General features: G+C 42.4%; 1 protein-coding gene across 1 annotated transcript in view; it reads right to left on the bottom strand.

Moving 5' to 3' along the window:
* LOC134589787 (N-fatty-acyl-amino acid synthase/hydrolase PM20D1-like) overlaps positions 1 to 27,799 on the bottom strand; it is a 52,933-nt gene that overhangs the window by 935 nt on the left and 24,199 nt on the right. Inside the window, exons 7-13 of the mRNA XM_063444358.1 lie at positions 22,435 to 22,554; positions 20,914 to 20,989; positions 14,345 to 14,406; positions 13,994 to 14,072; positions 2,474 to 2,545; positions 2,078 to 2,243; positions 1,731 to 1,830 (exon numbers count right to left, since the gene is read on the bottom strand). Coding sequence (XP_063300428.1) covers positions 1,731 to 1,830; positions 2,078 to 2,243; positions 2,474 to 2,545; positions 13,994 to 14,072; positions 14,345 to 14,406; positions 20,914 to 20,989; positions 22,435 to 22,554 — 675 coding nt within the window. The remainder of the gene's footprint in view (positions 1 to 1,730; positions 1,831 to 2,077; positions 2,244 to 2,473; positions 2,546 to 13,993; positions 14,073 to 14,344; positions 14,407 to 20,913; positions 20,990 to 22,434; positions 22,555 to 27,799) is intronic.

Here is a 27,799-nt window from a genome sequence, read left to right as displayed (position 1 = left end):
TGTTTGTGCTTGAGTGAATTGTGTCTATGGGTGTGCTGGAGATGAAGTGTGTTTAGGTGTGTGCTGGGGATGTAATGTGACTGTCTGTGTGCAGGAGATGTAATGTGTGTATGTGTGTGCTAGGGATGTCGTGTGTGTGTGCTAGGGATGGAGTGTGTCTGTATGTGTGCAGGTAATGTAGTACGTGTGTGCTGGACATGGAGTGTGTGTGTGTTTGTGTTGGGGATAGAGTGTGCCTGTTTGTGCTGGGTATGGAGTGTTTTTGTGTGAGCTAGGCATGACTGTGTGTGTGTGCTAGGGATGAAGTGTATCTGTGTCTGCAGGGGATGTAGTATGTGTGCAGGGTATGTAGTGTGCTGTGTGTGTGCTGGGGATGGTGTGACTGTGTGTACTGGTGATGGAATGTGTGTGTGAATGTGCTAGGGATGGAGTGTGTCCATGTGTGCAAGGGATGTAGTAAATATATGTGTCTACAGGGGATGCAGTAGGTCTGTTGGGGGTGGAGTGTGCCTGAGTGTGCCGGGGATGGAGTGTGTCTGTGTGTGCTGCCTATATAGTGTGTTTGTGTGTGTGCGCTGGGGATGGAGTGTGTCTGTTTGTGCTGGGGATATAGTGTGATTATGTGCTGGGAATGGAGTGTGTCTGTGTGTGCTGGTGATGTAGTGTGTCTGTGTGTGTGTGCTGGGGATGGAGTGTGTCTATGTGTGTGCAATGGCCCACCCCTGCCGTCAACTAATAGGCATTCTGCCATCTCGTCTGGCTTTGCATAACTGGTGCTGTGTTCAGTATGCTGCTCCATGTTGGCCATGGCCCAGGCCATGCAGAAGGATGAGGTTGCTGGATGCATGGGGATCCGCTCGAGAAGGAGGAAAAAACATCTGCTGCAGTAACGGGAGAAGGAGCGGCACCCCCTCCCTCCTTGGCTGAGTGTGAGTAAGCTTGCAAGAGGGTAGGGTTCTCAGCTGCGCAGAAAGAGCGTGTGACTCACCGCACCATTCTAGCCGTCACTTTGTAAAAATGTGTCACCCAGGGCGGACTGTCCCCATTCCAGTTATGCCACTGCTAACGTCTGTTAGCTAATGACAGGGTCGTCAAAATGCCATCCCAGTCAAAGTGCCACATGGAGCCATGGTCCCATCAGGACCTATAGACAAGGGGCGTCGGCGGCCCAGGGCAGGATTGTGCAATGCATGATCATATAAAACTATTACATTCTGGGAGCTTTGCAACGGCTGTATAGGGAATGAGTAAATGCTCTATATTCAAGTTTGCTTTTTATTGTTTTTGAGGAGTGATTGATTAAAATAATTACACATGATATCAGGCATATGGAGAATTCCTTATACTGCAACATAGAATAACTGTAAGGCGAAGAGAGTTGGCTACGCTTGAAAAAGTTTAGATGTGCCAGAAAGATCATGTCAAAAGGTGAAAGCAGATGAACAGGAGAGGGTGTTTGTAAAGAAAGAATCCATTTAAAAAACAACAGCAAGTGACCCACGCTTTATAAATGAGGTTGGAACCAGAGAAAGACAACAAAGGTATAAACAAGGCACCAAGTTACTAAACAGATTGAATTTTTTTTTTTTTTTAAATCCACTAAAGCTGTTTTACCCAATTTTGGTTGCCCTTCCTAAATTTAGTACAATATTAGTCAATAAATCCATTACAGGAACACACAAGAATAGATTACCAAAAAAAAAAAAAAAAATCAGTGGCCCTTGGTTTACCTGCTTAAATCTTCTGGTTTCATGACTATGGGACTGAACCGGTAGATGCTGTCAGTCAGGTTTACAAAGTGGCGGCTGTCTGTATTCCCAACACACACACCTGAACAAGAACACAGGAATATAAAGAATGTTTAGAACTTCAGACCTTCAGCTGCATCCCTCATCCTATTCAGAATGGGATACCAAATACATATACATGGAATGTGTGATTTGTTGTTTGTGCAGCCTACAATGCCTATTTAAGCTTACTTTTACTGTAAAGGACCAAATGGTGAAGTTTGTCTGAAAGCCCATTTAGTCGGTTCTATCTTGCTGTCATTTTGATCCTGTCAGAGTTTCAGACTCACCTGGAGCTACTGGTGCTGCTGAAAACACATCATGGATAGTGCGTTTCAGTGTTTGGTACCCAAAGTTTTCCTCATCATAAGGACTAACTGGAAGTGGATCAAATGCGCTGACAACTGAAAGCACTACTTGCTCATCCATGATGGTATTTCTTACAATGTTCAACACCTACAAAAATAAAAACTCGAGTGATCACTATAACTAAGATTTCTTGATTACTTATAGCTTCTATAGTATAAAGAGAAAATCCTTTGTTAAGGAAAATGGAACAATTACACAGACAGTAATTTCAGTATCTGGCCTACATTCCAATCACAAAAAGGTGTAACAGTGCATTGTGAGATTTAGTGACATGGAAGAGTAAAATTACTAAAAAAAAAAAAAAGGTATTTTCGTACCTCCTCCACGGTATGTGCAGGGTGCAATCGGAAGTTGACAGTAGCTTTGGCAATCGGTGGGATCACATTCGACTATGGAGAAAAATACATTTTATTTTAGCAAAATCTGGTCATATTAAATATTGGCTCTGGCATTTTTCCATTGGTAAACAGATTTGTAATAAAATCCATTACAGCCAAAGAGACACTAGCAATGAAACAGCAAGTGAATTAGGTATCTGTTGTACAAGCAAAAACCCCAAAAACCCAAACACTAAAACAAAAGAGTGCTTAAAACACTATATGACCCAGCAATCACAGACCAGCTTCTGTTTTACATTTTATAATATTTGATTTAAAGGGAAACTATAGCCATCAAAACAACATAAGCTCAATGAAGCAGTTTTGGTGTACAGGTCATGCCCCTAAATTCTCCACCCTTCAGGAGTTAATTCCCTTTTGTTTCTGTTTCTGCAGGCGTAGCCACACCTCCACTGACTGTGACTCACATAGCCTGCATGAAAAGAAATGGTTTCACTTTCAATCAGATGTAACTTACCGTATATACTCGAGTATAAGCCGAGTTTTTCAGCACATTTTTTGTGCTGAAAAACCCCAACTCGGCTTATACTCGAGTCAGTGTCTGTATTATGGCAATTTACATTGCCATAATACAGACAATGGGGCTGTGGGGGCTGCAGAGATCTTACTTACCTCTCCTGCAGCTCCTGTCAGCTCCCTTCTCCTCCGCGGCGGTCCGTTCAGCACCTCGGTCAGCTCCCAGTGTAAGTCTCGCGAGAGCCGCGGGGTCATAGTGCGGCTCTCGCGAGACTTACAGTGTGAGCTGACAGAGGGAGCTGCACGGACCGGCGCGGAGGAGAATGGAGCTGACAGGAGCTGCAGGAGAGGTAAGTGCTCCCTGACAGCCCCCCTTCTCCCCCCACTGAACTACCAATGCCACTGGACCACAAGGGAGTGAGAGCCCCCCTCCCTGGCCAGCTAGCAAGCAGGGAGGGGGGACGAAAAAAAAATATATAAATAATAAAATAATAATTAAAAAAATACTAATAATACAAATAAAATACAAAATAATAATAAAAATATTAAAATAATTAAAAAAATAATAATTAAATAAAATAAAAAATATTAAAAAAATATTAAAATAAAATAAAAAAAATTGCCCACCCCCCCACCAAGGCTCTGCAACACACACACTGCACACATACTCATACACACACTGCACACATACACACTGCACACACACACACACTGCACACATATACACACTGCACACATATACACACTGCACACATATACACACTGCACTCATATACACACTGCACTCATATACACACTGCACTCACACACACGCGCTGCACTCACACACACGCGCTGCACTCACACACACGCGCTGCACTCACACACACGCGCTGCACTCACACACACGCGCTGCACTCACACACACGCGCTGCACTCACACACACGCGCTGCACTCACACACACGCGCTGCACTCACACACACGCGCTGCACTCACACACACGCGCTGCACTCACACACACGCGCTGCACTCACACACACGCGCTGCACTCACACACACGCGCTGCACTCACACACACGCGCTGCACTCACACACACGCGCTGCACTCACACACACGCGCTGCACTCACACACACGCGCTGCACTCACACACACGCGCTGCACTCATACACACACACTGCAAATAAATATTCAATTAATATAATTTTTTTAGGATCTAATTTTATTTAGAAATGTACCAGTAGCTGCTGCATTTCCCACCCTAGTCTTATACTCGAGTCAATAAGTTTTCCCAGTTTTTTGGGGTAAAATAGGGGCCTCGGCTTATATTCGGGTCGGCTTATACTCGAGTATATACGGTACTTTAAAAGTTTTTATTTCCTGCTCTGTAAATTGAACTTTAATTACATAGAAGAGGCTCCTGCATGGTCTAGAAAGCTATTAACAAAGCAGGAGATAAGAAATTCTAAATTAAACAGTATTTTCTATACAGGAAGTATAAACATTAGATGACGCTTTGCAGGAAGTGTTGAAAGGCTGTGTAAGTCACATGCAGTCACAATGGCAGAGAATTGAGCAGTGAGACTGCAGCAGCATGATCTACACACCAAGGTCATATATAGTGCAGAGTTCTAAGTGCCTGTCTCCCTGCACACAATGGCGTGTAACTAGAGATTGGTATAAGCAAAAAAAAAAACTGCCCCCTCAGTCATCATAGAAAAATCTTCTCTGCCTGTTCAATTACTAAGACACGCTGTACAAGTCCCCATATTCATAGGTCCCTTCACAGCTTACAAAACTGAATGGAGTTGTCTGTATGCTGATGGTAACAACGTTTGTCATTTTAGCCAGTAGTTTCATTCCTCACACCTAAAGAATTAAACTTCTACTAAATTTTAAACTAAATGTCACATAAACCTCTGATGGACAAAGATGTATGGGATAGGTCTCTCTGAGCTATTTCCCGGTCTGGGGATATACAAAACCTAAGGAGTATATTTCTTGATACTTTTCACCTTTGTTGCTAAAAAGCAGAGTAATACTGCCTCATTTTATTTACTAGACAGTTCTAGTTAGCTGAGGATTAAATTACAAAACTTAGACAAAATGGGCAGGTTGGAAATTAAGTGCATTAATTAAAATTAGTTTCCAGTTCACTGCAATTCAGTTAATGTTATACACCAAATACTGGTTCATGCTAGAGAATGCATGATCGGTGTATCGTCGCCATGTGGGCATCCGGAACCTAGGACAAACCCCCCACATACCTATTCCAATAAAACACGGACACTAGGGTATATGGGTAAAATTGTTCACAGCTTTATTAAATATATAAATAATAACTTAACAGAGAAACTTATGGGTCATTGCCCTATGCCCCGCCCTTGTTTCCGTATCCTTCCGTTAGGTATAAAAGGCAATAACCCCACTATAAATAACATGTACATATATAAAATTATACCAACATAACATCACTTAAAGTGCCAACCATTTATTATAATTTAGCCATGGTAGGGCTATACCCGGATACCCTTACCCCACCAGGTTCTTAGCCACTGACAGGACTCGAAACTTACCAAACATACCAATAACCATTAACATAACCTTCCTACTGGTGAGCCTATTTCCTCTTCTAGAGCTCCCAATACCGCCATGAGCTCAGAACTTGAAAATGTTAAGCTGTCCGAGCTCCCCACCCCTAAGAAACAATGCTTTCTGCAGCCCTTCTTGCCAACCCAGGTTCAGGAGATCCCACTCCACTGTGGGGAGGTGAACTTCAGTGATAGTGATAGTAACCAGGCAACCCCACCTCTAATTGCTGGTGCCTTATTATCCCCCCCAACTTTCCTGACAAAACTAGCCCAGGGAGCATATACCGCAATCTATTCAGATCCTGCTTCATCCATTTAACCAGCTGATGCTGCGGCACCAGCCCCAGATCATTCCTTCCTGCGTGTATAACAAGGAAGTCCGGCCTTCCTCCACCAGCTAGCATGCGAAACACTGCATTACAAACATCCCCCCAACAAAACCTCCGATAACCAAACCAACGCATTTCCAACTGGTCCCTCGGAAAGCCCAACTGCTGCCCTTAAACTCTAGCTGCAGCTCTCCTCTCGGCATAGAACACAAATGAGTGCCCAATGAGCCAGGCGACTTTTTCTAGGGAAACAAACAAAAGCATTACCACCATGCACAGTATCCTTGGTCCTTCCACCCAGTTTCAATCCAACATACCCAAACGCACGTATGACAGGAACCTGACCGATTCCCATCTCCCAATCCACTTGACCACTGCCTTCGCCAGGCCCAAACACGAATGCTTCAGTAGCCGCCCCAATACGAAAAGCATGCGTTCCGAAGCTGCCAGGTTGCAACCCCAACTTAGCTAATCCCAGCTGAAAAACCTTGGCTAACTGAAATCGAGAGAGGGAAGAGCCACCAACAACGACATCTTAAACAGCTAGCCTCCGAGCCATGTACTGTGACACCGCGGTAACTGGACAGAGCGCCAAGTCCACCAGGGCACCTAGTGTCATGTCCTGACCTCTGCCCCTGACATCGGTTTTTGACCTGGCCAGGTGCATCACGAGCCTCCCTTCCTGGATGTGCAACAGCCACCTGAATACCCCCATTGGCTGCCCGATTAGCACTTACCAGTTCACCAATCCTGAATGCTCCAAAGAAGGACAGGAGAAATGCTGCCTGAAACAACAGCCCCTCGAACTCATCCCAACATACTTCTGGCAGCGTCCCTAGAAGAACCCCCAGCACCTTCACCGACACAGACCTCTGAGCATCGGGCACCCGGCAACCCTTACGATACCCCTTAAGCGCCTGGCGTATTATGAAATTCCCACCCGTGTAAGTTGAACCAAAATACTAGGGCTGCCATGTTCCTATCCACCACCGCCGGTGATGGATTCCCAGCAAGCAATCGGAACGTGAACCACAGTAATGCGTCCAGTCGCGATTCCCCCACCAGCGCCTGATCTAACCTGGCCCACGAGTCTTCCCATGCTGTCCAGACCTTACTGTAAGCAGCCCAAGTGCCAGGTGCCACCCCAAGCAGGACGCTCCGAGCTGCCACGTCTCCTCCAGGCATGCCTGTCCTACTTCTAGCGCTCCTGGCGCCACCATCCGAAACTGGGACCACTGTAAATGAGACAAGGCGTCAGCTATGACGTTCAGATACCTGGACACATGCCTCGCACGAAAAACCACAATGCGCGACATGCAACGCAAAATAAAGCACCGCAACAACCGTACCACCGGCTTGGAAGCCGCCGACAAATTGTTAACTGCGTGTTCCACCGCCATGTTGTCGGAAAAGAAAACTACCTTACGGTTACGCCAGTGCTACTACCAAGAGGAACAATTCCAGGAATGCCAGGTTCCGGATGAAGGGGTTCTCACACCACTCAGCCAGCCACCGTTCCGCGCACCAGCGGCCACCGAACTAAGCCCCAAAGCCCACACTGCCTGAAGCATCCGTGAGGAGCTCGAGTTCTTCTATCGATATCCCGCCTTCTGAAAGAACACCGTTCCATTAAAGTCACACGAAAAAGCCTCCCCCACCACCAGATCAGCCCGCATAGTCGCCGACACCCTGATGAAATGATGTTGAGACCACACCCCCGCTGTAGCCGCAGACAGGCTCCGGCTAAAGATCCGCCCCATCGGGATCACGCTGCAGGCAAAGTTACGTTTGCCCAGGAGTGATTTCAGTTGCCGCAGAGTCACCTTGCGTGCCCGCAGCACCTCCTCAACGACTCCCCACAGCCCCACTAGCTTATCCTGGAGCAGCCAACAATCCCCCGGCACTGAATCAATTTCGAAACCCAAGAATCTGAGACACTCTGTAGGGCCCTCTGTCTTACCTGCGGCAAGCGGCACCCTGAACTGCCCCACCACCCATTCAATAGTACGCAGAAGGTGAAGACAGTCCATCGAGTTCACCAGGCCCACACCTAAGAAATCATCCAAGAAGTGCACCACCGACTTACTCCCCGCCTCCTCCCTAACCACCCACTCCAGGAAGGAACTGAATGTCTCAAAGTAACAGCACGAAATCGAACAGCCCATAGGGAGACACAAGTCGACGAAGTACGCCCCGTCAAAATAACAACCCAGCCGGTGGTGACAATTGTAGATTATGCTAGCTTTAGTGTACCTATAATCTTAATTTTATTAATGACAGGAGGCTTCATATTTGCTTAAGTCTCTCTTTACTAGAACTCCACAGCAGCACAGAAAAACGTTAGGTACTATAAAACTCCCCTCCCCATGCATCATTTCCTCTTTCAAGCTGCGACAAAACAGAACAAAAGGCAGAAAAAATAATGGGGAAGAAAGTCCTAGATATAATGAATACGGCAATGTCCACCATCCGAGAAGAACTGCCGAACCAGATAGTGTTGATGGACTGTAAACTGAAACGAGAGAAAAAACAGAATCGAACAGGTTGGTTAGCCAATGAAATGTACCGAACAAACATGTAGGTACCTTATGTAGCAACCAAAATTACCGTAACCTGCATAGATCCCAACCCGACTTATGAAAAACAGACATAAGAACAAGTGACAGGTACCAGAGACAACAAGCAGAGTTGCATACATACCTGATGAACTCAAACTATAAAATTAAACAAGGGGGGGATGAGAATGGGTGGGAAATACTCGCCTCCTGTCAATAAAATTAAGATTATAGGTACACTAAAGCTAGCATAATCTACAATTTTATAACATGACAGGAGGCTTCGTATTTTCTGTTTTAACACTCAGCCAACAAATCCAACGCTGTTTGTTTCACTGGTACCTATTCCGTGAGATATTAGAGCAATCCTAAATGGACCTTCCAACTGCGAGAAGTGACAGTAGACGGATCGATGAAGATGCCAGCTGACGAAGCATCCCAAATACGGAAAAACACCATCAGGTGATAGATCCATTGTACGTGGGGTTGCGACCTGTTTCCTAACAGTCGGTCCATGAGCTGCCAAGTTGACCTATTAGCCATTTTCCTGTAGGTGTAAAATGCCGAAGGTCATTTGCGGACTTAGGGCCGCAAGAAGAAACTGCCACCATGTCTCGATGTGGAAGGTGGCTCCTCCTATCGTGCTAGGGTCACCAGGCGATGTGGCCTTGCAGGCAAATCTCCAACCTCAAGGAATGCGCCTAAGTCCACCACCAATTCCGTAATAGAACTGAGTAAGGTCTTTTCGATCCCTCATGACCTACCCGTTGAGTTGTCTCATCCGAGAATAAATTTATTATGCAGGCAAGAGTGTGGTCAAAACTAGCCGTATCCTAAGTGGTTCCAGTATTCCAAATGGACTGTGTAATCCGCGGCTGCGGTAGAGAAAAGACTCCAAAAGGACGTCCAATCAAGGTTCCAAACTGAACTTGTGTGGTGGAACAGTGGAAGACTATTCTGGGGATTGTGAATCCCGGAAATAATCAAAAGGATGGGAACGTAAACCGGGGTTGAGATTTCCATCCAGATATATCATCGTCTAAGAGTGATAAGATGTCCGGATCCAATGGTGATTGGGACCTGTATAACAAAGAAGAACCCTCACGTGCTGTAGTGAGAGAGTGAAATAATCCGATTACACGTTTGTGCGATCTTGTTCCATGCCCTGGACCTGTCAAAATTTGTGTATGGGTTCCTGGTCTACACGCCACCTATGAGATAGGGTATAATATGGTGAGAACCCTAGGTCCCTGTATGCCTGACTGTCCGGGCATGTAACTCCCAGAGTAGGCCCTAGGTCAAGGGACCCAGGAATGTGAATTCGAGAACCAAAGTCAAGGTCTCCCTATAGAGGGATACCTCCCTTCTTAGCTTGGAGTCCTGCAAACACATAGCATTCTCTAATACGCAGACAAGAAGTAAAGTCCCTTAACTCACGACAGGTGACACCAGAGAGCAGATATAACAAAAAAATAAGGGCCTAGCTTCAACCGTCCGAAGCAGGTGTTGTCCCGTTTGAGAATGTCGGCAGCCATATCTGAGCCTGCTACACATCCTGAGCAGTATTCCAGCGGTAGGTTGCGTCCCAACTTGTGACGTCCGTGTAGGAGCCGGGGACACACAGGGTTCCTCCATAGAGTCCACAGTAGGTCTCCTTGATGGTAGTTGAATAGGTGGGTTAGCGAAAACCCAAACCAAGACGGTTCAGGTGAGGGATATCGAGTATAGAAGGAGGGCCCTCCATATCCGAACCCTGTTCTCCAGATATGTGCTCAGAGGAGATGGGGCAGTCCTGTCATCTCATCCCAAGATTGTAATGACCAGAGAACCCAAGTCAACCGAGGATTCCGGTCTTTCCATGTGATCCATGCGCACGGTGAATATGCAGACCGGGTTGTGGGCCTTCCCTAGTCTTGTTACCCGAGCAAGGCAGTGCCGTTTGCTCTATGAAGGTCTCCTTGACATGGGAAAAACTGTCTGCGCAGTTTGTTCGCAATGGTCTGAATATCTTAAACAGAGTGCAATTGCCTGTTTGATATAGCACAAATTATACCAAAACCTGCACTCTTGTAACAACTGGGGCTCATCCGTTAGCCGTACCATCTCCAGGAGTGTGTGTAAATAAGCAGGGAATCTTCCCAAGTAATACCTCTGTGAGTATTTCTCACGTGGGATAAAGTGGCCCGGATCCAGTAGTTCCATTATAGGAGGTGAAATAGAGGGATCCAGTCTAAACATGTATACCCTGCACGATCAGGCAGCCCTCTATAACGAAATCGGTAGCACGGTCGTTAGATCTAATTGAATGCAAGAGGGACGCCCCTCTATGCAGTCATCATTGTCCAGTACAGGTACAAGCCTGTGTGATGAACAAATGGACGGCACCGTAGTGCGTTGAGTGTATGAGAGAGCCGCACTCTCTAATAATGTTACTGAACTCCGTGTCAGCATCCGGCTGATAGCAAGAGCGGGCCGTGCCCATTAATAACCAAACAGAGTCTACATCCGTGTCCGGTTCCCTCTATGAGAATGTGTCACTCAAGTAATGTCCTCTGTATCCAGCTCAGTAACGGGCTGAGATTGAGGGAGGGCTGCGCCATCTAATAATGAATCAGTTTCCGGTTCAGTCTATGAGAGGGGTTCGCTCAATACTCGTGAAAATAAAAATACCAGTCTCAGGCCGAGGCGATGGAGGGCCGCACCCTCTTGTAATCCAAACTAGAGTCCATTAGAGACACCATTTACCAACATCAGCATAAGACTGAGATCCTTATGTGGGTCTCTCTCTGACCACGAGACCTCTCTCTGAATCTCTCACTTGAGAGATGGAATCAACTTGTAATAAACCAGACTGATTGTAGATGGATTAGTATACAACCTCGGGCTGTTTCCTTGCATAATAACAGAAAGTGATGATGAGAAAAAAGCAACCTTTGGAAACCATGATGGAAACTACCAACGGACTGCCCGGATCCCGCATGCGCGGGATCCAGGATGACTGTCGGTAGCCTGAGGAAAGCTGGAGACGTTCTCCGCGATCCTCGAGAGCCCGGGAGTTCGGAGGAGGTCAAGTAAGGCCTCTCGACGACCCGAGCAATAGGGCACAAAAACAAAGAAATGAAAAAAAATGTAGATAAAGGGAAATACGTACCTCGGAGAGAAGGTAAATAGCAGATCAGAAAAGCAAGTTAAGTAAACTTAACTGAAAGGGTCAGGAGTTAAAAGGTTAGTTGCTGAAGGCAAGGAAACCATGCTCCCCTGTTGGCGTCTGAGCACTGGTCCCTGCTTGTGCGAAATTCCCCTTGAAGATGTGCCGCCGTCGGGCTGGTGTAAACTGTGGTTGCGTGCCCGGGAATCTTCATAAAATTATGCCCCTCAGGGCATGAGCTGTAGGGCCTTCATCCTTGCAATCATATTTAGGTGCCCGTATCCTGGTGTCCTCTTGGATAGTATGGCAGCAATGCTTGCCTGGACACCCACCTATCTTTATGTCATCAGTGGGTACTGAGCTTTCCTCAGTGATATTCCCCCAGGCCTGCGGCCAAAAGGGCACAGATAGATCAGGCCAACGATGGGCACAGGTAGAGTAGGCCAGACAGAAGGGCACAGACATAGTGTCCATAAAATCAAGATATACTGAACGATACATTCCTTAAACTGTGAATTGGTATGCACATGTACATACAGATCTGTTTGAGATTCTTATCTTGTTATAGAACATCATCACACCACCTGAAGGGTAATGTACCAATGGTCTCTTTCAGGAGTAGGGCTAAACAATTGGCAACTCAATGAATCTCTCCATAGAACCGGATTAAAAAAAAAAAAGAATAGTATCAGCATAGACTGGTTTCCCATACCAGCTTGAGCCAGAGTCAGGTCTGCTTAGCTTTTAACATATGCCATGGACAGTGAATTCATACCAGAGTAGTCTCATCTGAGACTCCATAGCTGGACCAGAATATATATACTGTGAAGCACATCAATCCTATGAGTCCACCTGGTGCCGAGACGAGCCAGAGTAAGACCGACTCCGATACCTGCAATTAGAAAGATAAGTCCTGGGTAGGGTGCACTGTTCCCGCGCAACCCTCCCGTCCCGCCCCTGGGAGCGCCTGACCAACTCCAAGGCCTCCCGTCGTGACTTAACCTAGCGACTCCCCCTGGGGCTCCGACTCCTGCCATCACCCACAGGAGATCTGTACTGCTGCCACCGCCTGGGGACCCTGTAACCATCCCCCGAACTGCCCGACGCAGACTGGTGCTGCAGTGGCGATCCAGGGGAGGAACTACCACTCCTCGATCCCCTACGGGACCCCGCCCTAAAGGACCTGCTGTGTGCATGGCACTGCCCGTGGTACCGAGACCTGGGAGGTGGACCCTCACCCACCAAAGTACGACCCACCAACCTGCCCCCTAACCTGGCCTCCCGCTCCCCTTCCCGAGACATGGTCCGACTGATCCGCCTGCACCCTGCCTTGAGTCCCTGAATGTCATCCCTCAGACCCCCTGCCCGCTCGGCGGCGGCCCCCTTTCGGGTACCCCTGCCTCCCCCCAGACAGCACCTCCCCGCCCTCCATGAAGGGACTAAACACCCCAGGGCCAGATTCCCTTCCCCTCCCAGGAGACTACTACCCCCCTCTACCCCCAATCAACACTGCCCGCTGCCCCCCCACTAAGCTCGCCCTTGCTCGCCGGTAGGGGGCCCCCTGTCAACCCAGCCCCCCCCGCCCACTTGAGGGGACCTCCAAGTATCCCAGTATGCCCTGGGACCCTCTAGCAACCCTATCACTCTCAGGCATCCTTGAGTCACCTCCGGACACGCCAAGGGGGCACAGCCCCCCTCTGCACCGGGGCCGCACCGCCGGCTGCCTGGGCCACCGTCTGCCTCGTGTAGCCTCTCCTAGACTCCGGCGGCACACCGGAGGCGGAGCCTCAACTATGCGGCTGTCTCGCCTGGGTCCCGCTTCGCGGCCAGCATATGCCGCCTCCTCACTACCCGGTCCTGGCAAACCGGGCCCGACCCCGGGCTCAATTGACGTGGGGGCCTCCTGGCTCTCGTAGGCCGACTGCCGCCGCCGTCCTGTTCCTCCTCCGCCGCTGCCGCCAGCTCTGGGCCCAGCTGGGCCTGGATCCACGCCGCTCCTTGGTTGCTCGCTGCTGTCCTGAGGCCCTCCAACATCTTCTCCACGATGTCCATCCTGAAGGGAAAAGATAAAAGAAACCTACCAGCCCAAATGAGTGAACATACCCTCAGCCAGGTAGGCAAGTTAAAAGTAAATTTTCCAAGTTGTCTGCCTACTTATATAGCCCAGCCCCTAAACCCTCCATTAACCAATCCTATTAGCTTCCTTCTATGCCCGCCTCCTAACCCCTGTCAAGGCCCCTTTCCACTAAGCTGTGCTTTTGCTACATGGGGCTACATGAGAAAATAAATACATAAATAGAGGCTGAACATTTTTCAGGCATTAGTGAGCATTGTCAATTTAAATTAACCTGATAAACCTGGTGACAGTCAGTAAATGTACCTTAATTCCTGCATTGAAGATAGTGAGAGCTGTAGTTGTTCGAACAAGGGCATTACTCGAAGGAGTTTGTTCCAGAATTCTGAATTTAAACATAATTATTTTAGTTTGTTTTAGGCAAATCTATTATCCTAACTTACATACACAGGTGACTTTAAAGATACAATATACAAAATATGAGACAAACTTTACTACTTATAATGTAGTTATTATAATAATAAGCCAGCTGTCAAACATTGCAAACACACACACAAAAACAAACAACAAACAAAACAAAATACACACAACACTGACTTATAGGTAAAATTTTTACACATTAATCCAGGTTAAACAAAAAAAACAAAGATTGCAAACCTGCTAACGATCGGTGAGAAAAGCCACAGATTTGCCATCACGATGTTGAGTGGGAAAACAAACTGTAAGACATACATATTATCCATAAGCAGATCATTAGGACAATGGATTCAATAAGAAAACAAATCATATACAAGTGTGAGAGTGAAATACGCTAGGAGTGTAAGTTAAACTCCTTGGAATTTACACCATTGAACAAAACATTAAAAAAATCAGTAATAACTTGTGTCCACCTTATTCACGAGATGCTGTGTTTTCTTTTAAATTTGTATTAAAAATAGAAAATTTCAACATCAAATCAAATTCAGACATGACAAAATAGCAAAGCCAGGACAAACATTGCAAATGAAGATGAGGAACCATAACATTGTTTTTACTCTCCTCTGCATGCTTTCTGTGCTTCTGTGCTTTCTGTGCCAGGTGCAAAGACAGAGCTGACAATCATAAACAGGGAGCTAAGATGGAGGAACCCAATTGCAGGATAAAGAGGTGTGGATTTCTACAAATTTTATATTTTACACCTCACATATTTAAATATTATAAGTGAAAAAAAAAGGAAATAAAAGATGACAGCTTCCCTTTAAGGAACAGGGCAGTATGGAATAGCAATGAATTAAGGATGGCAGCAATAAACAGGTTAATGACAAGTAAAGGATTAGAGAGCTGTGCAGAAAGATAGTTACCAGCTCCTTACATTTGCACTTTGCACCAATAATGCTGTAGACACAGGATTTTTATGGCAAGAACATGGTTCTAGGGGAAATTAAAGGGTTCTTGACCCCAGAATGGCAGTCAGATTTATCCTTGGATCAAGCAGTTATTACCCTACATTGAAAGATTATATCCTTGAATATTCTGTTTTTGCAAGTATGCATCTAGTAGCTGTTTGAACATCTGTATGGACTCTGATAAAACCACTTCTTCAGGCAGAAAATTCCACATCCTGATTGTTCTTACAGTAAAAAAACCTTTCCTTTGCCTTAGACGAAATCTTCTTTCTTCCAGTCTAAACGCATGACCTCATGTCCTATGTAAAATCCGGTTTGTGAATAGATTTCCACACAATGGTTTGTATTAGCCCCGAATATATTTGTATAATGTTATCATATCCCCTCTCAGGCGACGTTTTTCTAAACTAAATAGGTTTAAATTTGTTAACCTTTCTTCATAGCTGATATTTTCCATTCCTTTTGTTAATATTGTAGCCCGCCTCTGCACTTTTTCTAGTGCCATAATATCCTTTGTGGGATAAGACACATAATGTAGGAAAGGAGCTCCGAAGGAAGTTATATGGGAAGGTAGGGAAGAAGTAATTAAAGAGGGGGGGAATGTAAACTCAAGTAAGAAAGGGCAAGGATGCATTTGAAGAAAGTCAAGCAGTGCTTTCAGTTTGGCTAGTGTCGCCTTGTATTCAATAATTCACTAGAATTATCACCATAGTAAATAACACTCATAGTAATGTGCTGTTTATAAATGTATCACATAACTACATAGCAATGAAATGCACAGAAGCATGATAAATTCAGACACATCACATTGCTATGTAGTTATGATCCACATGCACAAATATGAATCAAAAGAGCACAACAGTATTAAAAATAAAATTAAACTAAACACTTAAAAATCATAAAAACCTGCTAATCACAACAAAGGAAATTCCCCAATCCTGATGAAACAGATATAACAAAAATAAAGTGTCAGCGCTTAGTCAGTATTACCCAAATTCCATGACATGGGGATAGATTCAAAATAATATATAATTCCAAAGCTCCAAACAGATTTTTACCACCTCCACAGCGGTGGATGTTTAGGGTATGGAGAGTTATAAGTTCGTCTTTGATGGTATCTACTTAGAAGGATACTAAATATTCAGTGTGTTTCCGATGTACCTTGAAAGTATACAAATAAACAGAAAATAGTGTAACACTGTATGGTTTATTCATAAACCAAAAAAAACCTTCCCCTAATTAAGAACTCGTACAGGATAAAATATAGTGGTAATAAAATTCAACAACCACTAAAAATGTGCATCAATCCAATGGAAAAACATAGATAGGCAGTTTGTTCATTGCGATATATTACCACTCATTGCGGCTGGTCCTTGAGAAGTCCTAGAAACCAAGCCGCCCAAAGTGTATATCTGACCGGAGGGACGCTGTCTTGCAACACCGCTCAGTTCGTCTGTGTTCTCTGTGGTAGATGCCGGCCAAAACTCTACTCTATGTGTTTCGCCCAAGCTCCGCAAGGCTTTTTCAAGATAAGGAGGTAGCCATGTCCATACGTTCTTATATACCCTTCCTGGTCAGTTTGTAACATCGGGACTGTGTTAAAGTCATAGTTCATGCTGTGGCAGAACTTTTTATGTGTTTTACCACTTTTATATTTTACATTTATTCTGTTTTAAGAGTATGCAAGAATGTTTCATTATTTCCTAGTGATATTAGAAATTCATGTAATTGATATACAAGATAATACAATTTAAACATAGGATTTTGTTTAGTCCATTTGTTTGAATTTATATCAAATGATATAAGAATAAAATAATGAAATAATAAGAGGGATCAGTGTAAATCAGGATTTTGCAGCATTTGCATTTTCGTTACTTCCATAGTGATTTCAATATACAGTGGGACCTTGGTTTGCAAACAATACGGTTAACATAATTTTCGGTTTACAAATCGAAATCCATTGAAAATAATGCCTCGGTTTACATTTTTTTTTTCGCAATACAAAGCAAGTTTCCCCAGGTTTAAAGCACCCCCTACCCTGTGGGTAGCACGTGGTGTCAAGTGTGGAGGTGATGGAGCGGCTTTTGCATCAAGTTTTGGAGCCATTCTGGAAATTGTTTGCAGTTGTTTTGGGACTTTTTGGTGCATTTCTCAAGCTGTGGAAAGGCAGGGAGCTGAGCTTCGTCATTTGCATGCCTTTTGTGTGTTCTGCATTGTGGGTTGGTTTCCATGCCAGCTCATTTTGCCTTTTTTTCTGACCTCCAGAATGGATTAATTCGATTTCAATGCATTCCTATGGGAAACCGCATTTCAGTTTACAAATTTTTCGCAATAAGAAACATTCCGGAGAACGCATTCAATTCGTAAACCGAGGTCCCACTGTACATTAACCCCTTAAGGACACATGACGTGTCTGACACGTCATGATTCCCTTTTATTCCAGAAGTTTGGTCCTTAAGGGGTTAAAAAAGTGCATTTAATAATAAAAAGGACTATTAAAATACAGGTGTATATACAATATCTAGTTTTGATTTAAATAAGGTTTAAAATGTATTGTTAAATTAAGTGTTAATACAAAATATATACCACATATATAAAAGTATAGAACATTTTAAAATATAGAACATTTTTAAAAGAAATATTCATAGATTTCCATATACATAATTTCTCCTGATTATAATGTTATAAGACATAAAATACTCTGAATATTGAAAATGTTTTGGAAACTGTATTTAAAGATAGAAAAACATATATGATTAAAAGTTGTGCAATTTTGTTAAAGGACATTGTTTCAGTTCGGCATTTAGACCAAAAGGAACTAATGTTTTCAAAGTGTATATCCATTGCATTTCTCGACTGGTCAGTATTTAACTTAAGTCCCCTCCTCTCCATGGAACTTTAATATGTTGTACACCACAAAACATTAAACTTTTAGGGTCACTATCATGGTATTCTTAATAATGCTTAGACAGGGTGTGATTGACTAATTTTCTTTTTATATTGTAAACATGTTCTCTTAATCTTGTTTTGAGCATTATTTTGGTTTGTCCTACGTACTGGTAACCACATCCAGACTCTAACATGTAAATGACCTGTTTAGAGTGACATGTGATACAGTCATCAATATCATAATTTTTCTTTGTTTTATGAGATTGGAAATTAGTAATCTTTCCAAATGGTGGTCCAGTAGTTTTACATATATTACATTCTCCACATTTGAAAAAACGTTTTGATCATTCAGAAAATGTTTCAGGATTTGGGACTTAACAACTGTTTACTAATTTCTGTTTTAAAGTTGGTGCTCCTCTAAAAACTACTTTGGGTTTTGGGGGTAAAACCAAACCTAGTATTGGAACCTGTAATAATAAATGTCAAATTTTATAAATGGAATTCTTTAAATGATGGGACTGGGAGCTGTAGTTAAAAATGAGAAGACAAATAAAATCTTTGCTTTACATACTTCATCTGTACAGTTCTTTTAAATTCTCTGAAACTGGCCCAACCGTACATTATACAGCCAGTGGGGATAGTGACAGCTGGAATTTAAAATATAACTATTTACATCTACACTTTAAAAAAAAAAAAAATAATAAAAAAAAGTCTTAGTTTTAAGTATATTGTGATCTACATAAAAGTCCAAATCTGAAAAGTCTATATTAGTAGCATTATATTTGTACGTGAATGATATATCAATAACAATGATTTTAATCTAAGTAAGAAGTTCTAATAAACAAGACTCCTCCCCCTCCCAAATAAAAAAACAATCAATGCAGCAGCTATAGAGGACCAGATTAGGGACCCAGGGGTGTCCTTGGCATATAAATAAGTCTTCCCAAAAGGACATTAAAATGTTGGCATAGCTGGGTGAGAATCTAGTCCCCATAGCTGTGTGATCGACTTGAATGTATATATCCTTGTTGTGCCAAAAATAATAATTATTCAATACATTCAATTAAAAAATCCACCTGTTCCATAATCATGTTTGCTTTATCGTAGAGAGTCTGTCTAATAGTTATGTAAAATCACTGTATATAATGAGGTCACATCACAGGTGACTAACATTAAATGACTATTCCAAACGTTTCCCTCTATTAATTTGAGGAGATTACAGCTATATTTTAGATATGATTTGGACATTTTGATAAAAGGCTGTAATAAAGTGTCTAATAAAGTGTCTATGTATTGTGATAAATTAGCGGTAAGTGAATCTATGCCTGAAATTATAGGTCTGCCTGGTGGTTGGGTTAGACTCTTATGAAATTCAGAATTCCCAATAGTTTTCCTTTGTCTAACAGGCATTTTTTTTATGTCTATAGTAGGGTTTCTTTAAGATCTTATAAGTATTATTGTCTCACAATTCCTCTCCCCCCCCCCCCCCCTTATCTGCAGGTTTTACTATCATATTCTTGTCATCATTTCATTCTTTAAGTGCTTTTCTCTCTTGTATCGTTAAATTATGTGACTTATTTGGTATCCGAGATGATATGTGTTCTAAGTCATTTAAAGCATCATGATCAAAAGCAGTCATGGCAACACTTATTTGATTCATGGGATAAAAGGTGGATTTTTTTTTTTTAATTAGTATATATAAAATCATTACTATTGGAAATATGGTTATTAGTTATAGGATTGGTGATAAAGAACCATTTTAAGGATAAATTCTTCGTGATTTTTTGTACATCCAGAAAATTTAAAAAGGGGTTGGAATTTCAACCCTTTATTTAGCAATTTCATTTTATCTTTTGTTAGTACCTTATTGGAAAGGTTATACAATCCTGTGTGGTCTACCATTTTGTTTTCTTTTATTTTCTGAATTCACCTTCCCCCTCTTGATCCCCTCGAAGGGATCTCTTTCGTGGCCCACGTTCTGTCCTTCTTAGGTGTGTGTTGGTGTACATCTGTCGTGGTCCTAAAAAACCCTCCTTATCTTGAAAAAGCCTGCTGAGCTCGGGCGAAACGCCTGGAGCGGAGTTTTGGCCTGCATCTACCACAGAGACTTCTCAAGGACCAGCCACCATGATGGAGTGGTAATACATCGCAATGAACAAACTGCCTATTTATGTTTTTCCATTGAATTTATGCTAATTTTTAGTGGTTGTTGGATTTTTTTACCACTATATTTTATCCTGTAAGAGTTCTTAATTAGGGGAAGAGTTTTTTTTTGTTCGTAAATAAACCATACAGTGTTACACTATTTTCTGTTTATTTGTATACTTTTAAGGTACATCAGAAACACACTGAATATTTAGTATCCTTCTAAGTGGATACCATCAAAGACGAACTTAGAACTCTCCATACCCTAAACATCCACCGCTGTGGAGGTGGTAAAAATCTGTTTGGAGCTTTGGAATTATATATTATTTTGAATATATCCCCATGTCATGGAATGTGGGGAATACTGACTCTTTATTTTTGTCATATCTGTTTCATCAGGATTGGGGAATTTCCTTTGTTGTGATTAGCAGGTTTTTATGATTTTTAAGTGTTTAGTTTAATTTTATTTTTAATACTGTTGTGCTCTTTTGATTCATATTTGTGCATGTGGATCATAACTACATATCAATATGATGTGTCTGAATTTATCATGCTTCTGTACATGTCATTGCGATGTAGTTATGTGATACATTTATAAACAGCACATTACTATGAGTGTTACTTACTAAAGTGATAATTCCACCGATGTGGAGGTGGTAAAAATCTGTTTGGAACTTTGGAATTCTATATTATATCGAATCTATCCCCACGTCATGGAATTTGCGGAATACTGACTAAGCGCTGACACTTTATTTTTGTTATGATCCACATGCAGGTTACACGATAGAGAACTTTTGTAGGTCTTACCTCTCCTGCTAGATCCTCAAACATGGATCTTTCAGGGCCCTTACCAAATAGGTTGGGCATTGGATTCTTCTCCAGTCTGTGTGATGGAGAGAGAGATCAGTGTGAATAAGGTATGGTAGACACTGCTTATTTTAAACTATTAACTGGGACTATTTTATTAACTATTGTAGATATGTTACAGTATATCACTGACATTAAATGGAATAGGTTTCCAAACATTATTTTCCATACTTACATAATTTGATACAAAAGCTTAGAGAAACTCTAAAAACTCGAAAAGCTTTTTTTGAAAAAAAGAAAACCTGTTTCCAAGAGAGTCTTTACTTGACGATTCAGATGTATCCAAGCTCCTCGAACTCACACCTGAGAATAACTCAGAAGAGGATGGAGACCTCTGTCCCTTTTTTCCCCTCTAGGTGGACTTATAGTTTTAGCAGAAGGTTTCTGCTAGCTCTTTAAATTCAGAAAACATTTGTTACAAATCATCCACAATAGACTCTGTAGATCAGGGGTGCCCAACAGGTTCCATTATACTTTGTATTTCTAAAAGGTATGCAAAGCATAATGGGAGTTGTAGTTTTATAACATCTAGAGATCTATCTTTTGGGCATCCTTGCTGTAGAGCATTAGTTATAATATTGCAATCTGCACATACTAGGTGCTTAGTTTTTGTGTGTAACTTTAAGCTTTTCTTTCATTGTCTATGACTACAGGACTAGACATCTGAAAAGATACACAATTTATAAAGCAAAATCAAATCCTTACCAGAGTATTTTTTAAAGTGAAAAATTAACTTACCTCTTACCCTAAAAGACTAAGTTGGAGGGTTAGTGGACTGTTACTCATGAACTGACAAACAATCAGGTAAAAAACAGCCTTTGATTACCCTGGATGATTCAAATTTGGCACTAGAAACTGTCTCCCCATCTGAGCAGTAGTACAACAGAGAAGTCATGGAACGCGTGGCACCACAGAGCACCTGTGTGCCAGAACCACTGCAATAAGTACTGCCTCTCTGGTCGGGTTCTGTAAGAGTGCATGCATCTTCTATTACCAACACCTGGTCGCAGTTATAACTGATACTGAAACAACCGCCCAGATAAGTCCGCCTGCAACAGTCTCCATGGTCAACAAACTGTGTTGTCCCACTAACAAACCTTCCAATCTGTCACCTGTCTGCACGACTAGTAAGGGCCAATGGTCTCCAAATAACATAAGGTATTTAAACAGGAGGAGGTTCTAATTTGATTTTATTATTTTATTTTCAGAATGAGATTACCTGTCCCTATGAAGCCAGAATATCTCTAGTTTACTGCTGCTATATGCAAGGGAAAAAAAATTTGTGAACAAGCTATCAGATATAAAGGAGAATGTTTTCTGTAGTTTTACATGTTCAGTTTGTTGAAATAGCATTTTGCTTTATGTGCCCCCACATCAATAGCACTCAATAAAATGTTTTACAAAAAAGATAATCATTTACTGCAACATTTCCTTAGCACTCTAAAAGCACTGTCTCTTCACCTGGACACAGCTGCAGAAAGGATCCCAATGCTGGTTTCACGAGGCGGCATTGAAGAATGACCAGGAGGTTTTTCCACTGACAAATTCAAGGAAATTTGACCTTTCTCTGTGGTACCAATCCTAGAGATATAGCAAGTATATTGGTGCAAGTGTGAGTGAATTCAGAAAATAAACAATTTGTCTCAGACTGCAAAAGCGAATACAATAATACATAGTAACATGAAGCATACAAGAAAATATGTTTAGTAAAGTTGTGGTCTTAGTACTTCTACAGCAGTTACTATGTTGAATCTCTAGTGATCCATTGCATGTCAGCAGAGCTGTTTACCATGGAGCTTAGATGCTATATCTTGGTTCCTTTAAATGGTTTCCCTTCTATAATGTTAGGGATAGGGATGAGCAAAAGGTCTGTGAACCAGTATTAGCAACACCTTGGTCCATCTCATTCTGTGTAGGTAAAAATGTATAAGTTAGGTTTGGTCCACCATCACGTAATTGTCTTGGGTATTCAGCTGACCCCACAAAGCAGATGTTTTATAGATAGGAGATTCAGAGATGGGGTTTTAATATGAGAGGTATGATCTTGAGAACTCTCATGGATCTTGTAGATGCAAGGATCTAGCAATATAATTTACAGATTATTCAGTACAAGCTCTAGATTGTAAGCTTGTTTGATCAGGGTACTCATTAATCTCTTGTTCCTTGTTGAATGTTAACATGTGTAATAGTTTTATTTGTTATGTCACCAAATAAAAACTGGGGTGCTGCAGTATAGGTTGGCATTAGAAATACTAATAATAGTTTAATAAGCCAAATTAGAGTTTGATGAGAGGTAGAGTTTAGTACAGTTTCTACTGGAGTTGATCCTATACTCCATGCAAAGCAATTTAAAGTGTACATGTTGTGACACACACACACACACACACACACACTTTTTTAGACCGTATAATATTTTATCTAAACATTGTGCTAGCAGATTTACAAAACATACATAGATTTTCAAATAAAATCTCTTTGGGCTAACTGTATTTGACATGAATAAATAAATATGTACATACATAAATAAATAAGCAAATAACACTCAACTGCCCTTTTATTGCTAATTCCAATCCAGGGTCTATCACGTTTGGCAGGAAATGGCCACATTTAAGAGGTATTGTTAATGCAGTACCCAAAACAAATTATTTCGTATATAGGTTAACTCTGTGCAGCATGCACCTCCTACTGTTGCTCAGACAGTGAAACACAGAAAAAAAGAGTTAACTGATGCTTACTAAAATACCACATAAAACAGTTGGACTCAGTTTGGGTTGTATTTGGTGATGGTAGTTTTAGAGAAACTGCAATGTTTACACTAGAAGTGCTTCCTGCAGTTTCACACTGGGGGTCTTTACGCTTTGCCTAAGGACATCCAGTGTAAAGAAAAACTCCACGGGAAAGTATTGATGTTGGCGGAGTAGGACCACGACCCAGTGCCAAGGGACTCAGCTAAGTGAAACAAAGGATTTTTTAAGGGAGATCAGGAGGGTGAGTCCAAAGGGGCAGAGTGATATTTTAGAGTTAGGAATACATCTAAAGTATTCCTTTAAAATATACTACTTAAGCATCTAGGGGGTTACATAGTTACATTGACTGAAAAGAGACATGTATCTGTCATGTATTCCATTACTTTTATTCATTTTGTAGCCCGCCTCTGCACACTTTCTAGTGCCATAATATCCTTCTTTAGTACAGGTGCCCAAAGTTGCACAGCATAGTCAATATGTGGTCTTACCAGTGATTTATAAAGAGGCAAAATGATATTCTCATCCCGAGAATTAATGCCCTTTTTCATGCATTACAAAACATTACTGGCCTTAGCCACTGCTACGTGACATTGCATAGTTTGTTGTCTATAACAGCGGTTCCCAAACTGTGTGCCACGGCGCCCTGGAAACAGGGGTCCTGTGGAATGTTTCCCTGCTGCTATGATTATAGCACGGGGAATCATAACTGCTGAGCATGGGCCAGTTGGTTGCGGTAGTCCGTTAAGTTTGTTATAGGGCCCCTGTAATGTCGGCTGGCTGGGAGGAAGTGACAGTCTGTTACTTCCTCCCTGCATAATGCAGAGAGACAGCGCGGGGGAAAGAGGAGGCAGCCGCAGCATGAGGGGAGAGGAGCGGTCCAGAGCTGCTCTAGACCCCTCAAACACAGCAGCCAGCAGGACTCCAAGCCACCCTCCTGGACATACAAGGTAAGCTAACAGGAGGGTGGCTGGAGATATAAAAAAAATATCACTTGTGTGAGTGTGTGTATGTGTGTATATATATATATAAGTGTGTATACAATGGTGTATCCTGGTTTTGTGCTGCCCTAGGCAGGACAAAACTCTGGCGCCCTTTCCCCCTCCCCCCCCCCCCCCAGGGCCACCCCCACCCAACCCTTTCCTCCGCCCTGCCTTCTAAATACAAACACACACACACACACACACACACATTCACTGACAGATACGCATACACTAGCTAACAGAAACACACACTCACTAACAGACTCACACTCACAGGCAAACACACTCACACTAACAGACACACTCACTAGCAGACACAGACACACACTCACACTAACAGGCAAACACACACACAGTCAGATACACACTCACTAACAGGCAAACACACACACAGTCAGATACACACACACACACTCACATTAACACATTTTTTTTTATTTAACCTCCCCCCCAGCCTCCTTACCTTTGGGAATCCTGGGGGGGGTTCTCTTTCTTCCTGTTGGTCCAGTGGCTGCTGGGCGGGCGGCTGGCAAGGGAGCACTTCCTCTGAGCTGTCTGCTCAGCTCCCTCGCGTGCCGCAGAGTGAGGCTGGGAGCCAGGATATTATGTCATATTCCGTCTCCCAGCCTCACTCTGCGGCACGCGAGGGAGCTGAGCAGACAGCTCAGAGGAAGTGCTCCCTCGCCAGTCGCCCGCCAGCGCCTTCCAGCAGCTCGCACGCCCAGCCGGCTTGTTAGTTAGCCGCAAGGCTAACAAGGCATTTGTCCTCGGCATTTGGGGGCGGCGTTTTTTGGGAAAATGCTGCCCAAGGCAAGCAAATGCCTTGTTAGCCTCGTGGCTAAAACGTCCCTGTGTGTGTGTGCAATCTAACACAAATATTACATACAAACACACCCCTGCATTCAAACTCAAAAAAAATATACAGACACACCCCTTCACTCAAACACACATACTTCACACAAATGTACATCCGCATTAAAAAAATGAACATTACATTCAGACACACCCCTGCAATTAAACTCAAACATTAAAATTAACCCACCCCTGTATTAAAACACAAACTATATGCAAGCACTGCTTCAAACACCAACACTGTACACTATAGCTCCAATAAATGCCACAGCGCTGTACAGAAAATGCAACCTAGAAATTTTAGATTGGGGTGCCTTGAAAAAATATTGAAATATTAAGGGCACCTTGAACCTAAAAAGTTTGGAAACCACTGGTCTATAACAATTCCCAAGTCCTTCTTGTGTGTGGTTCTCTCTAATTCGCTTCCATTAAGGGTATAAGTTGCTTGTGCATTTTTGACGCCGAAGTGCATAACTTTGCATTTTTGCACATAAAATGTATCTGCCATTTGAGTGCCCAGTCCATCTAAATCCCTCTGCAGTAAAGTAATATCTTGCTCACATTGTATTACTTTACAGAGTTGTGTGTCATCTGCAAACACTGAAACATGACTTTCAATGCTTTTTTCCAAGATCATTTATAAACATGTTAAATAGAAATGGTCCCAAAACTGAACCCTGAGGGACACCACTTGCCACCTCTGTCCTGTTTTAAAATGTACCATTAATGATAACTCTCTGTACTCTATTTAAGCTAATGTGCTACCAGAGAACAAGAATTCTCATCTAGAACGATTTCTTTGAGTTTGAATACTAATCTATTGTGTGGAACTGTATCAAACGTCTTGGCAAAATCCAAATAGATCACATCCACTGCAACTCCCTGATCTATAATGCTACTTACTTCTTCGTAGAATGCTATCAAGTTAGTTTGACATGACCTGTGCTTCATAAAACCGTGCTGATTTCTCAGAGGAAAATTAAATGTTTTCGAAAGGCCAGAAGTTATTAAGTCTGGACAGACCAATAGCCCAAAATTGACACTAAAGATGGCCTGGGAAAGAAGCACATCACTAGAGTAGATACAGAATGTCTAGTTGTGTATATGGGTTGCACAAATCAAGAGTCATAAAGGGCAAAGGATTCTCAACTAATTGCTAAACATTACAACTATTTCATAACAATTGTTTAATGACCGGCAAACCAAACCTTTGAAAAATGTAATATCTATCTAAACTATCAGAAAACCTAGGCAAAATCTATGATCTGCAATAACATATATATAGCAAAAGATAGCACTCCAGGGACTTAAAAAAAAAAAAAAAAGTTAACATTTAATTATCTTGTATGAATGTGTGATAAGACCTGTGTCTTCCAATCAATAATAACTCTTCTCCCTACCCCCAACCCCCATTTTTACGGTCACATGAACAAGAATACAACAATAACAGTTCATGGTGGACTCATCTGCCAGGAGCTGAGAAAGGCAGATACTGGTGAAGAGATCATGTGATATATTTGATTCTCTTCACCCCATACCATAATTTTGTGAAAATGTCACAGGATGGAATCTACAGGTAACAAATTTGCTTTATAAGTTACACTAAATGTCACTTTTTAAATAGCTTTATTTTATGAAATATAAAACTAGCTAACAAAATGCTTAACATTTCCTGCAATCAGTATAAACACCAGGTATAATCTCAAGACAAGGTTAGCCATTATCTTGAGATTTCAGTCCAGATTTTATCAAAAGACAAAGTCCACGTAAAGTGCAAACTGATTACATGCAGGAGCTCCATCGTGCTACCAAGCAAAACATCATTGCTTAAAACAAAACACACTAGGTCCCCAAGACATTTAAACCTGTTCTGTTGTGATGGATCCAATACGTTTTAGGCACCCTAAGAAGAACAACTCCCACTAAGACAAAATGTTGCCTTGTCTACTTTCTTTGATGTGGTTAGCTGAATACATTTTGTATAATTAATGATTTAGAGAAGCTTATTTTCAATACTGTAGAACATGTGTCTGTTGTCTACAGCACATAAGAATAAAACAAGAGTCTCTAAAAGATGATATAATCAGTTCTGTATATACCGACTTCCTATTAACCTGTACTTACAGAACCATTTTTCCCTCTTTACTTACCTTCTTCATATGAAGACTAACTCTAGTTATTGTTTCTGAGACTCATGGTAGGCTGAACTTGTCCTGCTCTCATTAACAATAGTGAAATGTACATTGC

Source organism: Pelobates fuscus, chromosome 1 (genome assembly GCF_036172605.1).
Source record: "Pelobates fuscus isolate aPelFus1 chromosome 1, aPelFus1.pri, whole genome shotgun sequence".
Classification (NCBI taxonomy): Eukaryota; Metazoa; Chordata; class Amphibia; order Anura; family Pelobatidae; genus Pelobates; species Pelobates fuscus.
The sequence above is the reverse complement of the archived record's forward strand: the minus strand, read 5'-3'. Positions and strand labels throughout refer to the sequence as shown.